At 36.1% G+C, this 25,567-nt stretch overlaps 2 protein-coding genes across 2 annotated transcripts; one reads left to right on the plus strand and one right to left on the minus strand.

Annotated features, from left to right (window-relative positions):
* Nucleotides 1–429: 429 nt before the first annotated feature.
* LOC137396408 (cyclic AMP-responsive element-binding protein 5-like) lies at nt 430–16,117 on the minus strand. The gene is made up of 6 exons (XM_068082672.1): nt 15,957–16,117; nt 14,798–15,386; nt 13,790–14,006; nt 6,876–6,986; nt 4,827–5,014; nt 430–1,371 (listed from the first exon to the last, which is right to left on the minus strand). Exons 2-6 carry the CDS (start codon nt 15,332–15,334, stop codon nt 1,159–1,161), a joined length of 1,266 nt encoding a protein of 421 aa, XP_067938773.1. The 5' UTR covers nt 15,335–15,386; nt 15,957–16,117; the 3' UTR covers nt 430–1,158.
* A 331-nt stretch (nt 16,118–16,448) lies between these two features.
* LOC137396732 (MAD2L1-binding protein-like) lies at nt 16,449–25,314 on the plus strand. The gene is made up of 3 exons (XM_068083042.1): nt 16,449–16,820; nt 19,467–19,689; nt 24,439–25,314. The coding sequence occupies exons 1-3, from the start codon at nt 16,488–16,490 to the stop codon at nt 24,876–24,878; spliced, it is 996 nt and encodes a 331-aa protein (XP_067939143.1). The 5' UTR covers nt 16,449–16,487; the 3' UTR covers nt 24,879–25,314.
* The last annotated feature ends 253 nt before the right edge of the window (nt 25,315–25,567 follow it).

Genomic DNA, 25,567 nt, shown 5'->3' on the forward strand with positions numbered 1-25,567 from the left:
ATAGCTGAACAGCTCTCAAAAATACTTAGATTCGTGTAACTTTTGATCTGAAACATAGATATCTCAACCAATATTCCCAAACTGAAGAATAGTGTTCCTATTTTATTAGCTCATACGAATGAAAAGGAACTTCATGTAGGTTGTGTTTGATTTCACCCTATTGGAAACATTATGAATCGTATGTGAACTTTTACGGCTGCGGGTGATAAATTGATACGAGCACAACAGCATTTTGTTGACCTTTACCATGGTTCATTGCCGCAACTAGGTTTCAATAAAGCTAATAAACATACATAATCGAGCATTACTACCTGGAAAGTGCTTAGTAAATGTGCTCCATCGAATATACTTCTATCCATGTCAAGCAGAACTTGGCACACTAATGATGCTGTCAAAAGCCCAATCAGAAAACATTACAAATAACCAAAATCAATACCATTGAATAACTTTATTCGCATATAATATAGTGCATTTCCAGCACCTAAAGGTGTACACCAATGTAGCGTGTGATACACAACCTTAAGCACCGTTCCCCCTATCTCATGCTCAGTTGAAGCTAAATAGCCCGGGAATATGTAATATCATAACATAATACACAGAACATAGTCCAAAATGACAGCCAAGAGATTTACAGCATTTGATACTAATATAATACAGTACATGTACTAGTCGAGTATACCGAGTGCAATCAAGGAATACATTATTCTGTACATGATTGGGAAGGTGCAAGTAAAAATAGTCAAAACTACAGAAGAACTATATCGTTTGTACAATTTGAAGTTTAAAATAAAATGAGACAAATATAAATCGTATACAAATATAAACGAAGCTGGCATTGGTCATAGCTTGTCATTTTCATTGCATGCTGAGAGGAAACAGTAATCTATGAATTGTCTTCTCTTAAAAAACAACAACAGGAAGACAACTCCAAAATATTCGAAATACTACCAGCTTTAAAAAATTGTAATAACCCGGATTAACTAGAGTTGAAGCTAGAGGCAGCCTAAGAGTAATCTAGCATAAAATATTTTGTGTTATTAGAAAATTTTTTGAACATTTCAAAAACAAGAATATGTTCGAACAGAATTAATCTGAGACCAGCAGCATACTCAAAGTGGACAGTAAACAATCAGATTCAAAAACCTCGTATCTCCGCACTCAGTTGAACTTGGATAGCTCATTCTCGAGCTTGTCTCGTACCTCGGGTGGCAGCTGAACCCCGATATTCTTGTAAAGGTTTTTGAGCAGGTTCATCTCCTTGAGTGCAATGTCGAGTTTGTTTTGAAGAGCGGTATTCTCGTCACTCAAATCTTTGACCCTTTTCTCCGTTTCTTGCTCCCTCTGCTTCTTCTTCTCTCGGCTTTTCCTCACCTGCAGACATGTGGTAACAAGTGAGAAAAGGGCGACTTGATGGCTGAAATCTATCAGCCTGTTGACTGCACTATTTGCGGATCTATAGCAGACCAGACCATGGCTCCACCTGCCCACTACTAACTTAACAACAACACTACAGACCATGACTCCAACAACTGACTAACAGCATTCTATCTCTCAGTTTTTGTTTTTGTTAAACCCCATGTCCAGTTATTGCAGTAAAAAAACTGAACGACGCTGAATTTGATCTCGAGACCTCTAGATCTAGAGGTGGCGAACTTGACCATTAAGCTACACGGAATAAAGCAGATTCATTGGGCAAATAGTCATTATATTGGTTAAGATACTCGCGCTTAACCCGTTGAAACCAACGGCCAGTTTTCTGACATTGCGTAAGGTGTGTCAGAATCTCTAATGGCCAGAATTCTGGCATTCACATGGCTTTGTTTACAAAAGCTGTTTCTAAGTAACAACGTAAACCAATCAAATTAATTCTTGCACAGGAAGTTAGAACAGAAATTTTGCGTCTATTTGTAACAGTTTTCTAATATCTTTATCTACTACCTTCATTATAACAAAAGAAATTATTAGAACGATACCACAAAAAATCGATACGGCTCGTTTGTTGGTAGGTCATAAATGATTGTGATGCAAATAAACTATTTTATGATACTAACTACAACTTTCCAGTACATTTTGAGTCATGAAATGATGATGATGAACATGTGCTCAATGAATATGATACTACGGTAAATGTTTTAACAAGTTTTTAAAATCGTACGAACATTTATAATTTTAGCCCGAATAATGGTGATGAATAATGGAGAAATATTTGATGACATTTGCTGTGGGTTGACCGACTTATTTTTACTAGCGTTTCACCAAATATCATTGTATTATGAGCACATTTAGATATATTTAATAAAAGTTTAAAAACTTTGGATCATTGGACAAATTGTCCAGGGTTACTGACACGCATTGACAAGACCGGCCAGAGTTCAAAGGATTAAATAAAGGTCTTGTTTGGGGTTAATAACTAGCACTGTTGACATCACGTAACTGATTGCTAACAAAATGCCACTACAGTAGCCTGGGCATGGCTCTCGTGGGGGATTGGGAGAGAGAGCCTGGGACACATAGCGAAAAAAAGGTAAGATAACTTCTGCAAAACTAGCGACATATGTTACATATGACGCTCAGACTGATACTAATGGAAGCGTGTCATTAGATTCGGATCTCACGATGTATTAGATGTGGCGCGTTTAAAAACCTATTGTCACGGTCACGTGACTTGATCTAGTAAAAAGCCCTATATTTTTGATAGACTAGGTGGTTACGTAACACCCCGTTTGATAATAAAACGATAAGAACCATAGGTTACTATTCTCTTGCGTTTTCACGTTAGCAGTTTCATTTCCTATACTGATACAGAATGGAGCGATTCAAAAATTACAATCAAAGCTAGGCATTGTCACACTGAGACCAGAACAGTTTCAAGCTTTACAACTTATTATCGCAGGTTTTGACCAATTTATAGTTCTTCCTACTGGCTTTGGGAAAGAGTATTTGCTTTCAGATGGCACCGTTTTGCAGTGTTAGGTCCGAGTTGTTCATAATAACTGTTGCGAGTAATCATAATACTCGCGAGTAAAATAAAACTGAGATTACTTTTTACTAGACAAACTTTTCTTTACTAGCAGCGTGCGATTCATTTTTGTTGTTCTATTGCTATTCGTTTGCTATGTTTGTATTGTTATTGTGAAGTTTTTTATTCAATTGATTTAATTTTTTATTAAATCATATTAAAATATAATAAATTGAACATATAAAATAATATAACTCTCGTGATTAATTTATTATGCAACCAACATTTCATGCTTACTAACCAGCGTTTGTTTGCTGCCAATTCAGATTAACAATAATACATAATACTCGCGTAGATCATAAATAAGACCGTCACATGATACTCCTTCGGAAATAACGATGGTGATACTAGCGACTTCAGAAGTCGACTTTTAGAGTTGTCTTCCCCGCGTGTTGCTATGTGTCCCAGGCTCTCTCTCTCAATCCCCACGAGAGCCATGCCCAGGCTACCACTACAGGGGAAGGGTTGAAAAATACAGCGCCATGGCGTTCATACAGAGGTTTACGATAAATGTCATTTCAAAGAAACTAAGTTAAAAAAAGAGAATATTAAATCTGTTCTGCGAGTTGTGTATATTAAAACTACACAATTTTCGACCAAAATTTATCGTGTCATCTACAACCTTGTTTCACACTTGATGCTCATCAGGCTGTGATAAACACTTGGCAAGATAGCGCGGTGCAGGGGTGGCGCTTGTGAAATGTCCAAGAAGATAACTCTGTGAATTCCTGAATGATGATGTTAATTCATTCCTTCTATATAGTGTTGCTATTTCTGGTTTGAAAATTATGTAGCATTTAAAAAAAAGAATGCTTTTCATCTCCATATGCGGAGTTAGCCTCTCAGTCATTTCTATGAGCTTCTTCCAAAAGTCGCAGCATTGATAAGTTTCTGTGAAATAGCCGAGATTGAATTTTTCCCTATTGAAACTTAATAAGAAAGCACTTAACAATAAATGTTGCAAATTTATGGTGTGTCAAAACATTGTATCACCTTTCATTCAATGAAAACGGTAATAAAATTTGTGTTGCTTTGAAAAGCGCCGACCAATAAAACAGAAAATGTGCCAAAACATCAGGTAGTATGAAAAACAAGTTAATGACATCGAGTCCACTTTCTTCAGTTTGTTTTCAAAAATAAAGCAGTAATTCCATGTGTAGATATTGACATAATTATGTCAAAAACCTGAACACTGACAAAAACCCTGGTGATTACTGGAGAGTACTAGAGTCATCAAGTACTAGAGTCATAAAGTAATAGAGCCATAGAGTACTAGAGTCGTAGAATACTAGAGTCGTAGAGTACTAGAGTCATAGAGGCCTGTAATGCACTCTCATATCGCTGTGATTTTAATGTCTACATAAGTACCACCAACCTTAGCAATGTGGATAAAATTGTTCACTTGAACCTGTGAGTGAGAAATTCCCACTCTTATAAACTAAACTTATCATAGCCAATCGCGAGTTTGCAAATAGAGCATTACTGGATGACCCTACTTTGTTGTAATCATAAGAGATGAGGCATGAAATCTGAATGGTTTCTCTTCATGACTGAAGATTTCCGGAGAGTCTAAAGTTAGACGCATATTTGAACATGAAATTAGTATTTACAAATTTTTTACCAACTGCTGAAAAAGTCACGTATGTATTTTTATACAAGAAAAGCTTTTGCATTACCAGAATTTGCTGCATTCGATGTTAAATATTAAATAAATGTGATTGTGGCCGAGCTTCAGTTAACAATTAAACGTTCGAGTGTATAAGTCGATACCTTTATTAATGAGGGCTGGAAGAGAGAGAATACTCACAGCGACGTTATTCCTTTCACGCTTGGCCTTGTATATGTCGCTGTTCTTGTCCAAAGTTATCCCCCGCTTCCTCATCTCAGCTATTTGTGCAGAGCTGTAGCCGCTGTAGTAGGAGTCGGTGTCAGAGGAGTTCCCTGAATGCATGCTTACAGGGGAGCCGGCGTACCGCCCGAACACTGAGCTGGCGCCTGCAGCAAAGAACAAGGGAGATGTTAGCAGAAAAGCTTGGACATCCAACACGCCATTTAAAGCAATTATTACGAAGGGCACCAAGCCTGGAATGTCATGATAGTGGATACAAGGAGTGCGCCAATTCTAGAGTGTCGTAACACCAAACAACCATATCCAGGTAAAAAGGGCACCTGGTATACCGTATCTCAACACTAAATAACATTAGCCAGTTAGAGAGGACTCCTGGTCAACATTGTCATAAAACTAAACAACCCTGTTCAGCTAAGGAAGGCACCTAGTCTACGACGTCATGACACCGCATGATCATGGCCAGTTAGAGAGGGCGCTTGGTCAATGGTGTCATAATCATTCATTCAAAAATCAAAGTCTGTCATACGAAAAGTTTTTGAATAAATTCATTTGTGCTTCACGCGTGTATGAGGTCATTTAACAAAGTCAGTCAAGCCAGTAACGACACACTAGCTACAAAAAGAGGGAGATCAGATTCATGTGACAAACTTAGAAGAGCGTCAAGCAATGATGTCATCAGCAGTTCAGTGCGTAATCCTAGTAACCACCTTTAGGCTATGCCGACAGTTGTTAACCCAAAGGCTAGAGAGCCATGGTATGGTGACCTACAAACTACGGGTAGGGGTTCAATCCTCAAAAGGGCCACTAGTGGTGACAGGAATTATTCCAAATTCCTAGCTGACAGGAGAAGACATCGAACACATGATATACACACAAGGATATAAAGAGTAAGCCACAGATACCGAGTAACACATATTCAGGGTCATAGTGGGGTGTTGATTAGCTCTGTTACTAGGCAACCATGTTGAATATATTATGGTCAGCACATGGAACGTAATATCATCCCTGATAAAGGGTGAGCGTGTCAAAGAGACAGTGGAGCAAACATCTCTTGGGTTGCCTAGCAACTAAGTACAGTGCACACTCCCCCCCCAGATTATGATGTCCCTGTTATGCAAGTTTTTTGCCTTACGATGTGGAACAATGATGTTTTGTCATCCCCGCCATACGACATTTTTTTGTCAAACGATAGCAACAAAAAACTCTCTCAACATTGCAATTTGGTAGTGTGCTGAATACATCGAAATAACGAAGATGCTGATATGCTATTCGCCGAAATCCCTCCCACAACTCCTGAAAGAGATACGATGCTCACTCAGTTCAGTGTTATTGGTTCGAAATCATAGTGAAAACGAAACCGAAAACGGATAAGTGGTAAAATTTTAGCCTATGACAAAGTTGGAATTTGTGAAATAAATACTAAAACTTAGTTTTAAAAGTATGCGTTTAGTAAGCTAAACTAATTAAAGTTAAATCCAATGTTTATGTTATACGTCTTTCTCGAAGGTAAAAACTTCATACGGCATGTACTACACAGTACATTGTAATGTTACATTTAATTGCAGATCATAACCAGTAAATACACTAAAGTTATTGTACATAACTATAGTTGCTAAGGTTAACATACTATTTTGTTACTAATGTTTAATATGTACAAGATATATACAATTTTGATGATTTTTCACAAGGGGTGTTTGCATTAGATAATTACTATGGGTTTCCGTACGACACCAACACTGGAACGGATTAAAGTCGTATGGCAAGGGTCCACTGTATGGCGAGGGTCCACTGTACATACTTTTCCATGTGCTCTATTGGGTGCTCAAATAAAGCCTATATTGACCAATGAAATTGTTTCTGGTCAAGGTCCATGCTCTTTATAGCGTTATTAGCCCTTCTAATTTTTACGGTATCAAGAGACGACTCATTTGAGTTCTACAAATGCAGACTGAATGAGTGATGCCTCAGTGTTTGTATTGTTATTTCTCGATTCAACTAAGAACTCACCTGGAGTTGGAGAGAGTTGACGCGGGCCAGGGGATATGGCTCCTGAGTGTGACATGTGATGGGGCGACATAGCTTCGGGGTGCATACCTTGGTGGTGCGGTGACGCCCCGCCTAGAAAAGAGACAATACAACAGGCCTGTAGCTACTGAACATTTTACAGCTGACTGATGACCTCATAGGCATGCAACAGTAAGCTGATCTTATAATAAACACACCGGTTCATCATCTCGACACCGACAGGGGACGCAACAAAGAATCCTTATGGTATGCTAAGGTAAGGCCGTCAAATCTGACCCAATCAAGACATTGATCACATGGTAATGAAGGACAGGTAGGATGTCAACTATAGGTCTACATAGTAACATGATATAATACCAGGACATACAATTAAACATACATATGGCAACTTCTCGACGTGCGGCATAAAATTTCAGCAAATATTTGTCTTGGAAATGTAATTTCTGACATTCAAAATTTTTTAAACAATAATTTTGCATGAAAAGAAATAACTAATTTAAAAACAAAACGAAAATATAACCCAAAGATTGAAATTGTTGATTTAACCTATATTTAGCATAAGTATTTAAGCATATTTAGCATATGTAGCAGAGTCTTCACTTTTGTTCACATGTCTCCAAGGTAAACCATAGAATATTTCATGCCGATTATTAGTTCTATGTTTTCATTCTTACAGTTGGGTCTTAACTTATAAAAATTAACTTTCTCAATTTTATATAAAATGCAATTTTAATGCTATATTCAACTATATAAATTTACCATTATTTTCAAGCTCTGAAGTTACAACTAATCAAAATATGAGGTATTTTTTGTTAGAAAATTTACTTCAACATATGAAGATTTCTGCATACAAAGCAAACATTAGGAAACTACCCAACCGGTTTACCATAAAAAGTAATCTGGTTGGTATTTTCCTAATGTAACGACAGTCATACCTCGGCATGCTATGTTTAGCTGCCTTCATATTTGCTTCATACGTTAAGGCAAATATTTTGATAAAAAATACCCTGTATTTTGTATAATTAACTTCCGAACTAATAAATCTACAAGATGATTAGATAACTGGATGGAAAAGTTTGCACAGAAGATGAATGAACCAAGACAAAATATGTATGAATTGTCCACCCTCTTCCGATGTTAAAGATAATAAAGGAGAAGACAATTCTTAACTAGCTATGTATCAACTCTGTTGATATATTTGTGAACTGCTACCTAAATTTGCTCCAAAAAGCATCTACAGAGTGCTAGGAGAACAGTGAGCTAATACCTAATACATCTGCATACAAGGGAGTTACCTACCCGATCAAATAATAAACAAACAAGAACTCGTAATGCACCAGACCACCATCTTACGATTCTTATTGCGAGATGGGAACTGCGGCCATAGAGTGTGTAAGAGAAGTACTCCAAAAGCATTCTGCCATAAAATAGCGAATGTTCAAAGATGAACTTACACAAAATTTTAGTATATTTTATCAGAAAGTATGGGTATTTTTTGTATCAGTATTTTTCTATCATTTGCGTTTGTTGTTGATGTTTGAGGTGATCTGACTGCCAGGTTGTTTCAAGATTAAAATCGACAAAACTTGCGCCAGTTAAAATGCTCAGATTAAGCGTAAGTGCAACTATGACATCTACAGTTGCAAAGAGACTGACAGCATATAGAGACACGTAACCCTGCAACTTGAACACAATCAGCAGATATCAACTATAGCAACTAGTGAGATCATTTCGCATATTTTCTTCTGAGAGTTTTAGCCGCGCCCAAGTTTAGTCGATTTTAATGTTGAAACATCCTGTCAGTCAGATCATCTCAAACATCAAAAACAATAACAAATGATAGAAAAATACGGTTACTTTCCGATAAATTCTACTAACAGTTTGTGCCAATTGATCATTAAGGTAAGTTGTTTGTTTACAACCCAGCGTCTCCTTGGAAGGATCGAGTAAAATGATTGCTTACGTCTTACATAGATGTATCCTGTTGGCCAATTTAAGGTCTTAGAATCTTTTATACAAACCATTAAAATAATTATTATTGAGCTCAAGGTATAGCCTCAGAGCAGAGTCAACTGAAACCATAGATGTACATCTAGTAATAGCGCCGCAATAAAGAATTTTGAAATGTTTGCAGCGATGAAAAAGTCAACTGGTGGTAAAGTTGACATCCAAGCAACAGAAACCGACTTAAAAATCTTTTTAATAAAATGATAATTTGCTCAATATAAAAATCATTACGTAAAATTTTACAGAAGCAGGCCTTGTGTTTTAACCATAGAATAGTCTTCTCAAATATTAACCGGCTATACTCAATATTGCAAGTGCCTGCTATGATCTGCAACCTCTGTGATTCATCTTTTCAACATGGTTTCTGACATACATTCCATCCTCTACATACAAAATTATGTTATTCCGGGATCCGTTTCACATTTTCAAACAGTCGCACATTGCGAGACATACATGTATTTCTGTCATAACATATGACAATGTATTTAATTTGTTACACAGATCAAAAACTTACATTGCTTCCTAAACTCTGTAAGAACTGTAACGACATAGGCCTATAGCACTAAGATAAATATATTATACTAAAACAGGTTAAAAGAAACTTAATTGTATGTAGAAGCAAATTATTAAAGCAATCAAAGAAAGAAGTTTGTCCCTATTAATTTTGTAGCTTGTTTTTATTTCCTTGATAAGTCATGAATAGGAGAGTAGGCTCAGCACTCCGCAAGCTCGCAGGACAAATGGTGATAGCACTGCACATGTATAACTTACTAGAACACAGGCTAGGTAAGTCCAACTAGGTAACTTAGCTTACATAATCTGTATCATTTCTATGTTAAATGTATATTTTTTTATATTGCATTTACTACTTTTTATCAGTGCCTTCACCTATATTTACGAAACACCAGCTCTTAAAGAAGCTCTAAAGATCGTATGCCGGAAGTTACAACCTATGAAGTCAAATATCCGCTCATATCTCAATGGCGTGTAAAATAGTACACATGTTCTGGTGAATAGAGCTTTGCAATATAAATGGTTGGTAAAATATGGCAAACTTCATTAAATTTATGGTATTAACTTCGGCTGTGCAAAAGAAATTAACTTCATTTTATTTTAGCTATGTAACCCTGCAGTTAAAAATGGCAAGATTTTGCATAATTACCTCAAATGGACAATTGTGGCTAATGGAATCAAATTTAAGCAAGTAAGAGATAGAACAAGGAAACGATGATTTCTTCCACTCCACTTATATATTAGCTAACAACTCTGCTAAACCTTGTACCTCGTCTGTACTAACATCTAAGACTTTCTCCTCCTACTAAAGGAGGTGTGGCAGCAGAATTTTGGAAACTATGCGCCGTAATAGGCTTCTCTTAATTTACATAAAAAAACAAATTTAGATTTGATTCGTTTGGCCTGCTATAAAATAGCAGTATAGCAAGCACAAATGCAGCTGCTGCTGTCTACACATCACTACTTCCGATAGCCTTAGTATACAAATTTTTTAAGATAGATGTACAAAAGGAACATATCTTTAACTCTACACCTAAGTTAATTTCCATCAAATATGGGACATTTTGTATTTGTCATTTTTATACTTTTTTAACAAGTGGGATGAAACAAAATTCAAACATGAATAAACTTCTCCAACTTTTAAAATATACAAGGATGGAATATCGGTCATAAAGAAAACCATGAGTTCCTTAAATACCCCACTAAGGTGTACCTGTGATAATCACATCCATATCAGGGTACCTAGCCACGATTTGATTGGCAGTAAGATTTATTTTGGAGCTATTATTAGGCTACCTTAAACAATGTCTCCCCAAAACGCAGTGATAATGCATCACCTAAAGCATGAGGTCTTGTAGCCAACCAAATTGATCATGGCCACATAATGTGAATTCCCTTTGTTCAGGGAATCCTCTCACTATTGTGAAATTACGACCAGTGACTTTTACTCGTTACAAACATTAATGAAAAGACAACTCTCACATGATCCCTGCCTCACTCTAATGTTTGTCGTGAATGTATCATAGGTTCAAATAGTTCCTATCGCTTCGATCAAAGACATTTCCTGATACATTTACAGTACAGAGCGCCCTCGGATTACGATGATGCTGTTATACAATTTTCTCACCCTATGATGTAGAACATGATTTTTTGCCCTCTCAATATTACATATTTTTTGTCATATAATAGTAACATGAATTTCTCTCAAAATTCTTAATTTGGCAGACGAAGTGCTGATTACGTCGAGATAACAAATATGCCAATATGCTAAAGAGATACAACGCTTGATCTCGCTCAGTTTGGTGTTATTCGTTATAAGCTATAGTGAAAACAAAACCAGAAACAGATAGGTGACAAAATTTTAGCAATGAAAATGTTGAAGTTCGGTAAAGTAGTAAAAATAAATACTAAAACTTAGCTTAAAGTATGTGTCTAGATTCATTTAGGTTAAATTCAACGTGAATGTTATGTTATACATCTGCCTTGAAGGTAAGAACTCCCTACAGTATGTACTGCACATATTGCATTATAATGTTACACTTTATTGCAAATAATAACCACTAAATCCACAAAAGTGATTGTAAGTAACTATATTTACCAAGGTTAACATATATTGTTTTGTCACAAATTTTGAATATGCACAGTACATATATAAGATTTTGCAGAGTTTTACCAGGAGGTGTTTGCATTAGATATTTTCTATGGGTTTCTATATCCCTCTATACAAAATTTTCACCTTAAGATGCCAACACGGAACGAATTAAAATCATATGGTAAGGGTCCACTGTATCTGCCTGTGAGTGCCATTCAAAGATATTTCCTTGCAAGAGAAAGTAACTCCGACACAGGCTAATAATACTGCCACTGCGGAGCTCATTCACCAATTGATTGTTGTTAGCAAATTCTTAACCTTCATACACGTATGCATTCAAAACCAGAGATTGACAAACTTTGTTCTATATTTCACAGCCTATCTAAAACGTATTTAATGAAACATATATATGTCAGTCGTTAGAACTCTCTAGAGGAAGTGAACTTATACTCTTCCTAAACTGCTCAGGAACGGATTGTAGGCCTACTTAAGGTCATAGCTGTTTGTCATCCTCGTTGCCTGTTTGTTTACTCATGTTTACAGGGAGACACATAACTTACTACGACTGTAACAAAAATGTCAAGGAGCCTTGACTGATTATCAACCTGTTACACTATAGTATCCTAGTTAGCACCAACACAATCAAAGTCCCAAATAATAACTGTGGTTCACACTCGTAATATCACAACAAATTCTTTCAACTTCAACTGTTGTGACAATTAGCGATATTCATCAAACACTTGTTGACAATGCTAGCTGACCACGGATTAACCTAGCAACCACAGCAACTAAAAGTGAAATGTCGTAAAAATTGACAGTAAAAGGACAGGAATTTTGGCTATTTTTCTCTCCGCCTTTTGGACATATTTCATTTGTTGATACATCTAGCTGACTAGAGAAATAGATAGCAACCATGGCAGCTATAAACAGGAGACGTCTTATATCAAAATCCTCCATTTAATGAGAAGACACGTGTGCTAGCAAAAATTACTGATTTTCTTATATTTTTTGTCCTCTTTTTTTGTCTTAGGAATAATCTTTTATTATTATTTTTTTTTTTTTACTATTTTATTCGGCCAAAACTCTGTATGCCTTCGCAATAATCATAAAAACTCTCTTGGAATTTACTTTTGAATGGCAGCTATATTAACAGAGGGGAATATACATAAGGAATGACTAGCTGCAATAGCGTATCCACACAATTGCATCTGTAAAAATAACACTTTGTAACCTATCACACGGGCAGCGATTGATATGAACAGCATGTGCCTAAAGTTGATAGCGAAAGACCAAGCTTTCTCGATTTGACCACAACCCAATAGGTTGACCAAAGAAGGAGAAAGGAAGAGATGCAAACTAAGACAAAATGGCTGAGCCAACATTCCGAGAACCAGCCATTATGGTTATGATCCATTTATTAGACAAAAAATGATTTTATTGCATCTTCATGTGCTTTTGACTCGGCAAATCCTAAAGCATTAAATCCAAACCAGGATGCTGAGCCCTGATCTCTTATATCAAAGCATCAGCTCTAAGAAATGCGATCATATGCAGTCGTATCTCGAAATATGAGCTTAATGTGTTCTGAGACCGAGCTCGTATATAAATTCTCTCATATGTCAAATCAAATTTTTCTATTTCAAATAATTAAATACAAAGTAATCCGTTCCCAACCTCTGAAAAGACCAACCAAAACAAGATATTGCAATGAAAAAACTTGTTTTTATTTGTTCTAACTCACCAACTACGACCCAGAGCAATAACAAATACTTATGAGCAGATATGTTATGATCTGAAAGAAAATATAACATTACATACAGTACTGTATGGAATTACTGTATACAGAACTGTATGGAGTTCTTACTTTCAAGACCGACGGTAGCGACTAGAGAGACTCCATATGAAAGAGACTTGATGCAATACGTTCAGTACACAAAGACTTTTGTGACGTTACGTAACATAAACTTGCAACTTGACTTGAATGAATTTAGCTTACTATGCACACACTTAAAAATTAGACTTGCTTTCACTTTAACTTTTAGCCGGCCTTTTAAAATCATTTTTGATTTGATGAGAACGATCGAGTGATGCTCCTTTTGTAAGAAACCTCTTGCTTACTCTGCCTTATCTCAAATTTGTCTCGCATCTAAAGGCATAAATTTGCTCGGAATTTTCCTCGTATTTCAAATTTTTCATATGTTGGGACACTAGTATGTCGAGGTATGACTGTAGTCTGTTAATATACAGGAACTGATGCATCCATACGAGCAACTTCATCACTCACCTGGCATAGAGTGGGGGCTCACAGGGTCAGCAATCACAAGGTTATGTTCAGAATGTGGGCTGACTGAGCGATTGTAGGGACTGTGGGGTGAGAGTGGAGCACCTACATTCATCTGCTGCCGAGCCATGTGCGGTGAGAGAGGGCCTTGTGCACCAGCCTCATTGTGGTGATTGTGAGGAGAAACAGATCTCTGGTGAGGGGATAGGGGAGAGTGCATCTGCATTTACAAGTTACCAAGGTTAGAACACTGTTGACAGAGTCAATGAACAGAACAGTACGCAATAAAATGAAACCAGTTGACATCCGTGTGTTGTACGAGCAGCGCGATCACATGACATATTTTTAAACCATGAAATCAACATACCAGACCCATTTCACTTACTAACACATTTACTAAGAAGGAATCAAGTGGCACAAAAGAAAATAAAGACGGAGACAGCCCCACCTAAGAGGAAGTTTTTAACTAACTGAAATGTAATCATTCGGATAGTCACGACTCTCCTAAACTGTTTGTTGACAGAATAAACAATTACATGTGAAAAACTTTTTTGAATGGAGCAAACTTTTTAGCAAACTACACTCCTTCCTTATCACTTTGCGTGGCTTGTTGTCACGCGAAAAAACAACGTAGGCCTATGCGATGAAGTCATGTAACGCCACTCATAACTGATAGTCTTTGGAGAGTGAGTAAATATTTATCACAAACAACATGAATCAGTGTTCAATTACTAAGGCTTCATCCACTCTAAATATTAGCATGATGACTACGCAAGATCCAAAACAACAGAGTGAGCAGATTGGGGAAAAGCATATAGTAGGCTACTTATTATTCGTTAAAGATAAATATTACCCCAAAATCATTGTCAATGTTTTTTCAGTGAACTCTGACCAGATTTGAGATGCGCCATTCATGACATGCATTGCAAACTAATGAATTCTAAAATGAGAATATTGGGTATAGTAATAGAGAAGGCTGAAGCTAGATTTAAAGGAATAATAATTTTTCACCTGTTGAGGCGCGTGTGGAGACATAGGACTTTGCTGCTCTGCAGGGCCGGTATTGTTATAGTTAAATATTGACTGATTCTGTACAAAAGACCTTTGATGGGGACTGTGTGGAGACTGCTGGTGAGGACTAATTGGGGGCTGTTGGTGATGTGGACTGTGGGGAGACTGCTGATGGTGTGGACTTGGTGCCCTCTGATGGTGAGGACTATGTCCATTCATGCCCATCCGTTGGGCATCTGCATAATCTGGTTTGATGGCTGTAGTAGAAAGGTCTAACACACTCGGTCTGTTTACACTGCTGCTAAAAGTTGGGACCTTTTGTGCTGTCTCGTAATCAGGAGGAGCTGATTGACTCATCAGTAGTCCAGAGGAGGGGGCTTGTGATTGCAACGATAAGTTTGCTGCCGTACTTTGACCAGCTGAAGTTTGTAGAAGTTCATCAATGTTAATAGGCTCCACTTTTAGAGCATTTTCTTCCCTCCACTCCCCAAGCATTTCCATAACTTGCGCCTCCTCGGCCTGTCTCTGCTGCTCCATTCAATTTCATATAAATCTATCAGCACTTTGCTATATTAGCCTAACCATATGCCTGTAATAGAAAGAGTAGCAGTAAACTTTGATGTACAAAAAACAATACAAGCTTTAGCCATGTTCTATAAGTGAGTAAATTGTTGAAAGCTCAAATTGTGCTCAAAGTCACTTACTGAACCAATCGTGGTTAAAATTGTTTAAACATATAAACTAACTAGTTATTGCTACCATAAAATAGTTGAACAAGCTGCCTACAAGCTATTCATTTGTTATAGCAAATTTGTGAATAACCTAGGGTTAGTTTTCTTTAGTCGCTTTCAGCTGCCATTGTTATTCAATACAGTGATGTTATAACATGCAAGTTTGGTTACTCTATGATAAAAACTACATAACACTCATGTCGTTGAGTGTTCAAGCTTCTAAATCTAAAATTGACAAAAAAGCGTTTGTAAAAATCGAAAACAAGATTTTGCCAAAGAAAATTTTCGCACCGGTGAGAATGATTTACATTAAGTCAGTTATTACAATAATTAAAATTTATTTTGAATATTTGGCTAATGAATGTCAATACTAGACAGCGATATTACAAATAATTATTATTTTGTCAACCACGACATTGTTTTCTTACCTAATAAATGCCGGAAGAAAATACCAAGATAGGCGAAGGTAAGTGAATTAAAAAAATAATTGCTGCAATTGAGATGAATCAAACACTGATGACGAGAAGGCTTTCCCACTTTGATGTTGCAATCCGAAGAATGTTATGTTGCCCAATAGTCGTTGTAGTAGGTTAAAGGCTGTGCATCGTACAGGGAATACCCTCTGCGCATTAACTCATTTCTTAGAAATCTACAGAATCACTTTTGCACAAGCGGCATTAAAAAATATAGTAAAACGTAACAGGTTTAAAAAAATATTTAATTTATTTTTTTTAAATAATTAAATCATCTATAATTTATTTTCTCAGTAATTTTCTAGCTATTATTTTTATTCTTTCGTCGCGCGCTTTCACACTACTACGCGAATTAAGGATAGAGCGTCATGTTCTATTAATAGTTACAGTTTAACTTAAAGGATTAGCCTTACCTCGCCACTTCTAGCCTCGTTATTACATGGTGACAACACTACATTCCGCTAATTATTGCTAGGTGAATATGGAATGGAAAAAACCGAGCGGGAAAAACAAAAAGAGCACAAATGCACAATTAAAATTTCTGGTCTCATCAGTAGAAAATCGTGCTCGTCAGTAACGACGGAGTTATTGAAGTATGTTCTACTACAAAGAGATCAGGTTCCAGACACGTTTAACTCATTGCTTTCTTCGAAAGAACAGGTATCTAAAGATATAAAAGCGGATGCGAAAATTAACCCATATTTAAAGGCTCCCAATGTGAAATCCTTTGATGTGAAAGATAGCCTTGAAGCTCAAAGTTTGGAGAATGGTGGTAGCATGGTAGTTCATGCTAAAGGACTACTGAGAGATGATTATCAGGTAAAGTTTAAATATAATACTGTAACAAATGTACACAAAAATAAACGTAAATGAAACGTTTTGATTTTATCAAGCACTGTTAACGCTAGATTTATGCCCTGCTAGATGATTTTTGTTAGCTTCAGTTTTTTGCACGCCAGTATATTACACAGTCCCTATTCAATGTTCAGCCAATGATATACAGCCCCCATTGGGCTGTATATCATTGGTTCAGCGTATGGCATTTGTCTGTTATCTTCCCTTGTTTTAAAGCAGTAGCCTATAAATGTTTTATATGGGAAGAAAATAATCTTCTTGAGCTTTAGCGAAATTAAAGATGTAAATTTAGGAATGGGCTGAGCAGCAACCTGTTATTTTTTACCATTTTTATTAGTTGATTTCTTACTAAAGTTCTGTGAAATCCTTATACCGTAAGAGAAAAGATTTCATATATGCCACCTTGTTTACGAGTACGGGTGTCTAAGCACAGAACAAGAAGAGAGACATTGATTTAATGAAAGCCATACAAATGAGTTTAAACGCTATTATTTATTTGTTGGTTATAAGAAGTTAGTTTGACAAACCCACGAGCAAGACTTTTATTCATTTTTTCCACCCAAGTAGGTAGAGATGTCGATAGGAAGCATATCTAACAAAGTTAGAAGTCATTGAATTGCGTTGCTTTGTTCTGTAAATGAAAATTCTACTGGTTTTAACTTCTGTTGGCATTGCACAGCGAAAGATTTCTGGGACTTCGTAAATGAAAAGTATAGATCTATTAGTCAACGCATGAGCAAAACAGAAGTAGGCTTCTCTTTGCTAACCAATAAATGTTTTGTCGAAATTTGTTTAATTTTGCTCTTCTATATAACTTTTTAGTTCTGTTAAACTTTATTTTTAACACTCAGTGGAGATATACAGTCAATCGATAATCAACCAAATAAAGTTTATTACCTCTCCTTTTTGAAGGATTTCATTGAGGAAATCTTTAGTTTGTCCCACCAAGTTTAGGCAAAATGGTAATTAATACAGCTAGACCTCTACTGAAGTTAATTGACTTAGTAAGCCTAAGTTTGACTGTATTTTGAATCAGAGCTCTATACGGGTTTTTTTGTTAATTACTTTCTCTTGAGGAGTGTTCATATTAGAGCTTCATGATTTCCAAAAATCACCAGACAATTTGATTCTGCGAGTATATGATTCAGCAGAGAGACCATTCACGATATATCGCAATATTATTTTGTAGAAAACACTTGTGAATTTTTTTTGCATAAACTCAACAAGAAATTGTTTTGTGTTTGAGATAATTAAAAAAAATTATTTTCTAGAAGGCCCGTGTCTTTTAATTTCAGTATCGCTCACTTTGAAAATCTTCAGATGTGAGATACATCGTTGTTACACAATTATATTGTTTATACGATTGGCGATATCTCTATAAAGGGTGGCGATTGTCAAATTGTCTACCTTGAAAATTGAAACCAAACAATTAGATCATCATATCGTGAAGCTTAGTTCATACCTCTCCATTATACGATATCAAAAGAGTTGCCAAACCTGCTTCCCATAAGCTTCGGCACAATGCCAGCACTCATCAAATGATAGGCTCTTTCTGTAGCCTTATTATAGTTATATTTGCTGCAAAAAGAAAGACATTATCATCTATGCATTTCTAACGATTTAGATCACAGTGTCGGTCTTTTTGCTAAACCATGTGTCCAGTTATAGCAATTAAAATCTAGAAATGAAAAATCCGCACGGTTCTGGATTTGATCTCAGGACCTCCAGATGAAGTGCATCAAACTTAACCATTACACTACACAAAATACAATGAATGCATCTGGCAAATAGGCTTAATCATTACATTGGTTAAAATACTTATAACGCTTGAAGACCTCATTTGGGATTAATAACTAGCACTGTTGACCGTAACGATTGTTAAGTTGGTCCAAAACATGAGTATTGTTTAAGCAAAGATTTGAGTAAAGATCTAGCTTTCTAAGTAAGTTACTTTAGCTCATTAGGTAATTATTCTATTACCCATGGGACACCGGCCAGGCCATTCGGACACCGGCTAGTGTAAACAGAGTTCTGTGTGTCTAAAAATAATTGGTGCATGTGTACTAATAAACAGTGTATGATAATTTTCGTAATAATTTGATAATTTTTGTAATAATACGATAATTTTCGTAATAATATGATAATAACGCCATGATATGATCATAATAATAATTTTGTAACCTTTTTCAGTATAGAATATTAAACTAACCAGAACCATATAGTTTGTTTTATTATGATAACAGAATATTTAGATAATGTTGTCGCCTTGGTTGACATACATACGACATATTTTCACTTCAATCATTTGATAAATAGTTTGTTAAATTAGTTATCAAAATAAAACTACCCATTTTTAATTTTTATAAAATTAGTTGAAATTAAGTTAAATTAAGATAATATTAAGTTACATGATCTGTAATATTTGAATAATATCAATCCTTGAAAATAATAAGTCAATGCTTGTTGGAGTTGTCATAGGCCTACTACATGTAATATATAAAACACTACATGTGTACATAGATCTCAATCTGTTTTGGATTTGTCCTACTGTAGTTTCTTACATAATGCATGTCCAGTGTTTTGTCGGTACCGGAATTATTATATTTGCAGAGTGCTGGTCAAGGTCAAATAAGGCCTCTGAGGAGACCCGCTTCTTTGGCTGTTCGAAAACTTGATCGAGCTGTTGACATCATGACACAGATATGCTCCAAGTTACGTTTAGCCTTTGCGGAGTCAGCTCTGCCTATCAAGAAAGTGGCATTTATTCTAGGGTCTTCTGTGGTTGTGCCTAAAGACACTTTTGTACTTACTTTTCCAGCCAATCATGTAGAAGGTAGGCAAATATTCTCGCGCATCGTAGAGTTTCTGCTTTGTGTTATTTTAGTTCTTTGTAACCCTCCGCCCATAAATATGTGTCAGTCAGTAGCTTTTTAGGAACGGAGGTTAGGGATATTTAGTCCGATTTAGAATGATAGAGATAGGTGTCTTAAAACCCATTATTATCTAAATTCAGCCTTCATAATTTTCTCAGTCTTTAATGAAAGGTAGATAAACTATTTAAACTTGCTCCCCTTAGTGTAATGTTTTGCTAGAGCCTGTGTAAAAGTGGAGATAAGCAGCATTCTTACACAAACACTGTATGTCTATGCTTCAAATCTGTTTGGAGTTGCTTCCACTCTAATCATAGAACCGGTAAAATCTGAATGCATTTAAAGCCGCTTCGCTAAATCTATGCGAAAGTTTTTACTGTAAGAGTACTATTCGACATGAGAACAACGCTCACTGCTGATGGACTCGAATCGATAATAAATGGCTAAGCTTTCCCAGGTGGAGGTAGAACATTTCAGCACACTTCACACAACAACGCAGGTCTACATTACGAAAATGTTCTACTGCTACTCACTACGTATAAATTGAAAAATGACTGTGATCCGAAAGCGAGTCTATTTTAACAAGTTTCGTTTTGAGGGATACATGGCGGATCCCGGGAAGATCTATAGTAGGCCTATCTATACAGTGCACCTCTGAATCATTGAAACGGTAGGGTATGGAATCCGTCGACAGCGGGCAACTCCGAAACTATTCGAAGCATGGAAACAGAACCAAACTGCGACATGCTAAGTTAATTTGTTACCAAATGTTTTTGAATATTATAAAGCAATTACATTATACAGTTAACTTACAATGTTGATTTGTAACCGTCGGGAGTTTTGCCTCATATGTTGCGTTGATGATTCCTATAAGACAATATTGTATGTCATGTAATTCATTCTATTGTTTAAAAATTTAATGGTTGATGCTTCAGGTATTTATGCATAGAGTTATAAATAACTAGTAAAAGAATAGATGCCTTTAAACTATAACTGCCACGTACAACTTTTATCGTATTTTCTAGGTAAATCAGACACGCTGATTCCGATTTTGTACTCAAAATAAAGGTTGATCCTCAAACTTTCAAAGTAATGAAGGCTTTTTACAGCGTTGTAATGTCGGTCTCGAAAACAACACAATCGGCACAATCAGCTCCACCCATAAATATATGATGTAAGCTAGCTTTTTAGGAACGGAAGTTAGGGATGTTTAGTCTGATTTAAGGTCGGGCCACACGTATCGTGTATTTTCAACTAATCTGGGAAATTCCATTCGTACGAAATTTCTGACCTGCCACACGGAGTTTCCCCACCACGGATTCGTACGAAACTAACTTTCAACTAGCCAATCATAACGCGGTGATAAATTGAAGCCGATTCCATTTCAATCATTTGCTTCAGAGTACAAACATGCGGGTCAGATCTAAAAAAGATAACGATTTGTGAGTTTCTAGTCGCAATTCCTAATTCCTAAAATCGGTTGCGGAATGTACACGTAAATTAATTTCGGCGCCTACAATATAACTGCGCGTTAATAAGGTCGTTTCTATGCAACTACAAAACTGCTAATGCTAGATGCACTGAGTAGTTGTAGTAGGCTGTTGTTGTAAATGGTTTTAGTATACTTTTGAATAGAGCTTGTACATTGATAATATTATTACGAACTATTACGTATGTACTACATTGCAAAACGGTTCTTTTGTATGACTACAGCAGGTTTTGGCTTGTCCACAAAACCGTTTTACTTTTTCTTCTAATTACAATACAAATTTGAACCTGACTTTTCAGCAATTATTAGCCTAGCTACAAAGCAGTTATATTTCTATTAAATACATATTGGAACCTGACTTTTCAGCAAATATTAGTCTAGCTACAAAACAGTTATATTTCTATTAAATAAATCCATTACGTCCATGGTGCTACTGATTACATATAATCGCCAACACAGTACACAGTTTTCAATCCGAGTTAGGAACTGCGGGCTATAAACTCGCAAATCGTTATCTTTTTTTAGATCTGACCAAACATGCGCAAAAGAAAACGGCCTTCAACATTCAACTAACCTTTTCAACCGACCAATCAAACAACGAGTCGTAGGAATTTCAGACCTTTCGTCCAATTCAGGATTCGTTCATCGTGCGCAACCAACGATGGACGAATTCGTCCAAATTTCAATTCGTACGAATCGTTTCGTCCAAATTTCGCCGATTTCGTGAGAATTTTGTCTCGTGTGGCCTTACCTTTAGAATGCTAGAGATGGGTGTCTTAAAACCCATTAATATCTAAATTCAGCCTTCAAAATAATCTGTCTTTTATGAAAGGTAGATGAACTATTTAAAATTGCTCGTAGCTTGTTACATGATGTTTAAATAGGCTGAACACCGAGAAAAATGAGCTCAAAAAAGCGTGATTTTATCACAAGCTAGCGTTGTTATCAACCTTTTTTAACTCATTTTTAAATATGCAATGTTAAATAGCTTATCTGCCTTTCAAAAAGGACTGAGATTATTTTGAAGGCTGAATTTAGATATTAATGGGTTTTAAGACACCCGTATCTATAATTCTAAATCGGTCTAAACATCCCCAACTTCCATTCCTAAAAAGCTAGCTTACATCACATATTTATGGGCGGAATCTGTTGTGCCGATTGTGTTGTTTTTGAGACAGATATTAAAACACTGTATAAAAAGCCTTCATTACATGGAAGGTTAGTGGATCAATCTTTATTTTGAGTTCAAAATCGGAATCAGGGTGACCGATTTATATGAAAAATACGATAAAAGTTGTGCATGGCAGTTATGGCAGTTCTTTTACTTTCATTTATAATTCTATGCATAAATACCTGAAGCATTAACCATTAAATTTTTAAACAATTAAATGACATACAATATTGTCTTCTAGGAATCATCAACGCAACATCAATAACAATCATCAATATATAATTATGGTTTAATATTGTATAATATTCGCAAATCTCTATAATATAAGAGGAACATGTGATGAGTGATTCTCAATGAAAAGAAACTCATTGTCACATCACCTTTACCTTAAAGTCAAATGAGTTGAGGTGTAGCTATGGTGATACAGGAAATAGAATGTGCATAGGTGGCTGGCTGATAGGTACGGAGAGGGTGGCAGGGTGGCAACATAACACGCTCAAACCTAAATAGAAATCAATTTTAATTAGCGCATTAGCTTATAATCATTACTAACCTATCATTTTTTTATTTTTTTCTTTTTTTCTTAATTTGCTTTTAGTCAATTCACTTTCACCCACGAAACTAAGAAATTTTGAGAAGTTTTCAACCTTGTTTGTTAAAAATTAATTCAAAGTCGAATTTTTTCTGGAATTTTGCATCATGTTTTGGAGACTGTGTGTTTAGTTACTCGTTAAAGGTTGACTTGCAACAAAATTCACATTACAGTTATTTGGTATCAAAATATTCACCATGTCTTACTCTGTTGTGTTGTATGTAGGTGCAAAATATATGGAAATGTGATTACAAGCATTTACAAGCTCAAAAACGAAAAAGCCGCCGTAGATTAGAATCTCTTTATTTCGATGACGTAACCACGTAATTTGGTCATCGTCTTGTCACGTATGTTCTCACGTGAATTGAAAGGCCAATAAAAAGCTCAATATAAAACTTATTGTAGTACTAGTTTATGACAAACACTTCGGGTTTTACCGAAGACCCCGTATCGAATATAGATGCTCGCTACTTTACAGTTTTGTTTCAGCATTATTCAATCGTCAAGTCGTTCTCTGATCATGTGACCCACTACTTCACAAATAATTGTTGCAGCACTTTTCGATTATCACAGGTGACCAACAGGCTCGTCATGATTATCAGACAATGATATGTACTCTTTCGAGCTAAGGTTAAAAAGTTGAACGATTTTTTATGGTAAGTTATAAGATATCAGTGCTAAAAGTGACAGCATTACAATGACGATAAAATAGACACGTAAGAACAATAGACATAGTTTTATTGAATGCGTGAAGTATATTTGTGAAAATATAAGGTTGCAAGAAAGTGTAAACAGAAACCATCTCTCACAACTACATCACATTTGAGCCGTTTTGGAAAGGGAATTCAAACTACGGCGGTCTCGTGTGACTGCGATTTTCTGTTCGCTTTTGAGTTTTTAAGAGCTTGTAATCACCTTTCCACATATTTTGCACCTACAACACAACAGAGTAAGACATGGTGAATTTTTTCATATCAAATAACTGTAATGTGAATTTTGTTGCAAGTCAACCTTTAAAGTCAAGTGAGTTGAGGTGTAGCTATGGTGATACAGGAAATGGGCTGTGCATAGGTGGCTGGCTGATAGGTACGGAGAGGGTGGCAGGGTGGCAGCATAACACGCTCAAACCTAAATAGAAATCAATTTTAATTAACGCATTAGCTTATAATCATTATTAACCCATCACTTTTTTATATTTTTCTTCTTTTTTTTAATTTGCTTTTAGTCACTTCACTTTCACCCACGAAACTAAGAAACTCCGAGAAGTTTTCAACCTTGTCTGTTAAAAATTAATTCAAAGTCGAATTTTTTTCTGGAATTTTACATCATGTTTTGGTGACTGCGTGCTTAGTTACTCGTTAAGTAGAGGTTTGTCTGTAGTTAGTTTTGTAGTGAGAGTCACCTTTGGTCAGCCTACAAACTGATACTCTGTTGAGTTTTTCCAGATTTTCTTGTTTCAGGCGAGGAAGTTCCCCTGGATATGATAAAGAGAGATTTCTTCCGTGAGTTAGTCACTACTGACTTTCTAGGTTCATTCAGCGGGCTTGCATCTTACAGACCCCAAAAACTCTTCGTCTTGTTGCTAACGAGTCGAGATGCTGGCATCACCTGGTTTACACCGGTGCCACGATTTTCCCTCCCATCTCGTGGACGCTCTTACAGTATTGACTTGTTGAATACTCCGGCGAATGCTAACATCTGCGTTTCAAAAAACTATTCTATTTTACTGGATATTTCTGGTGTAAGCCCAATGGATGTGTCTTTTGAGCAAAGCGAAACTGGTTCACCGACCCCACCAAATGCTAAAAGGCTTAGGCTAGAAAGGTCTTTTGAAGAGGAGGCAGACACAGAAGAGCTGATTTGGTACCAGGCACCAGTAGCACTGCATGGATGCAGATAGATATGAAATGATTGATTTTTTACCATTTTTATTGGACTATTGGAGAGTCACATCCTATTTTATTAGTATTATTATTTCTGGAATCAAAGTTTCGCATAAAATAATTTAATAGTTTTATTTTCTGTTGATTTCTATATGGTTGGAGCCTTTAATTAATGTTTCGATATTCCTGTGCTAAGCGCCAACCAAAATGATATGAGAATAAGACAACTCCCATAGTGACAGATATATCTACTGATTACAATTTGAGAATGATGTTCAAGCTTTTCATAGGAAGGTCATAACCTTTAGATCTTGTGATTGTATCAATGCCTATCTAATATACACTGTAATGTTTTTTTAAAGTATCTGTATTGAACAGTTAATCGCTCCACATTTGTAGACATTTTTCTAAAATAAATCCAGACAGGTAGTGCCATAGTATTTGTCACAATCTGCCAAACTGAAAATAAGGAATCAAAACAGCAAAAAAAGGATGAGCTTCCATATGATTTTTATTGTGGCTTATTCAGGTTGGTCACTGCAGACCAATTGGCAACACTATTACATGTGCCTTCCTATCAACATAGATGGCATTTTCGAGAGATCAACCACCAACTGTGTACAAATGCTTTCCAAATCAAGCACTCTAAACCACAGCAGCTTCCTTCCAGTGTTCCTCCATCCAGGTTTCAATCACTGATTTGGCA

This window comes from Watersipora subatra, chromosome 5 (genome assembly GCF_963576615.1).
Source record: "Watersipora subatra chromosome 5, tzWatSuba1.1, whole genome shotgun sequence".
Classification (NCBI taxonomy): Eukaryota; Metazoa; Bryozoa; class Gymnolaemata; order Cheilostomatida; family Watersiporidae; genus Watersipora; species Watersipora subatra.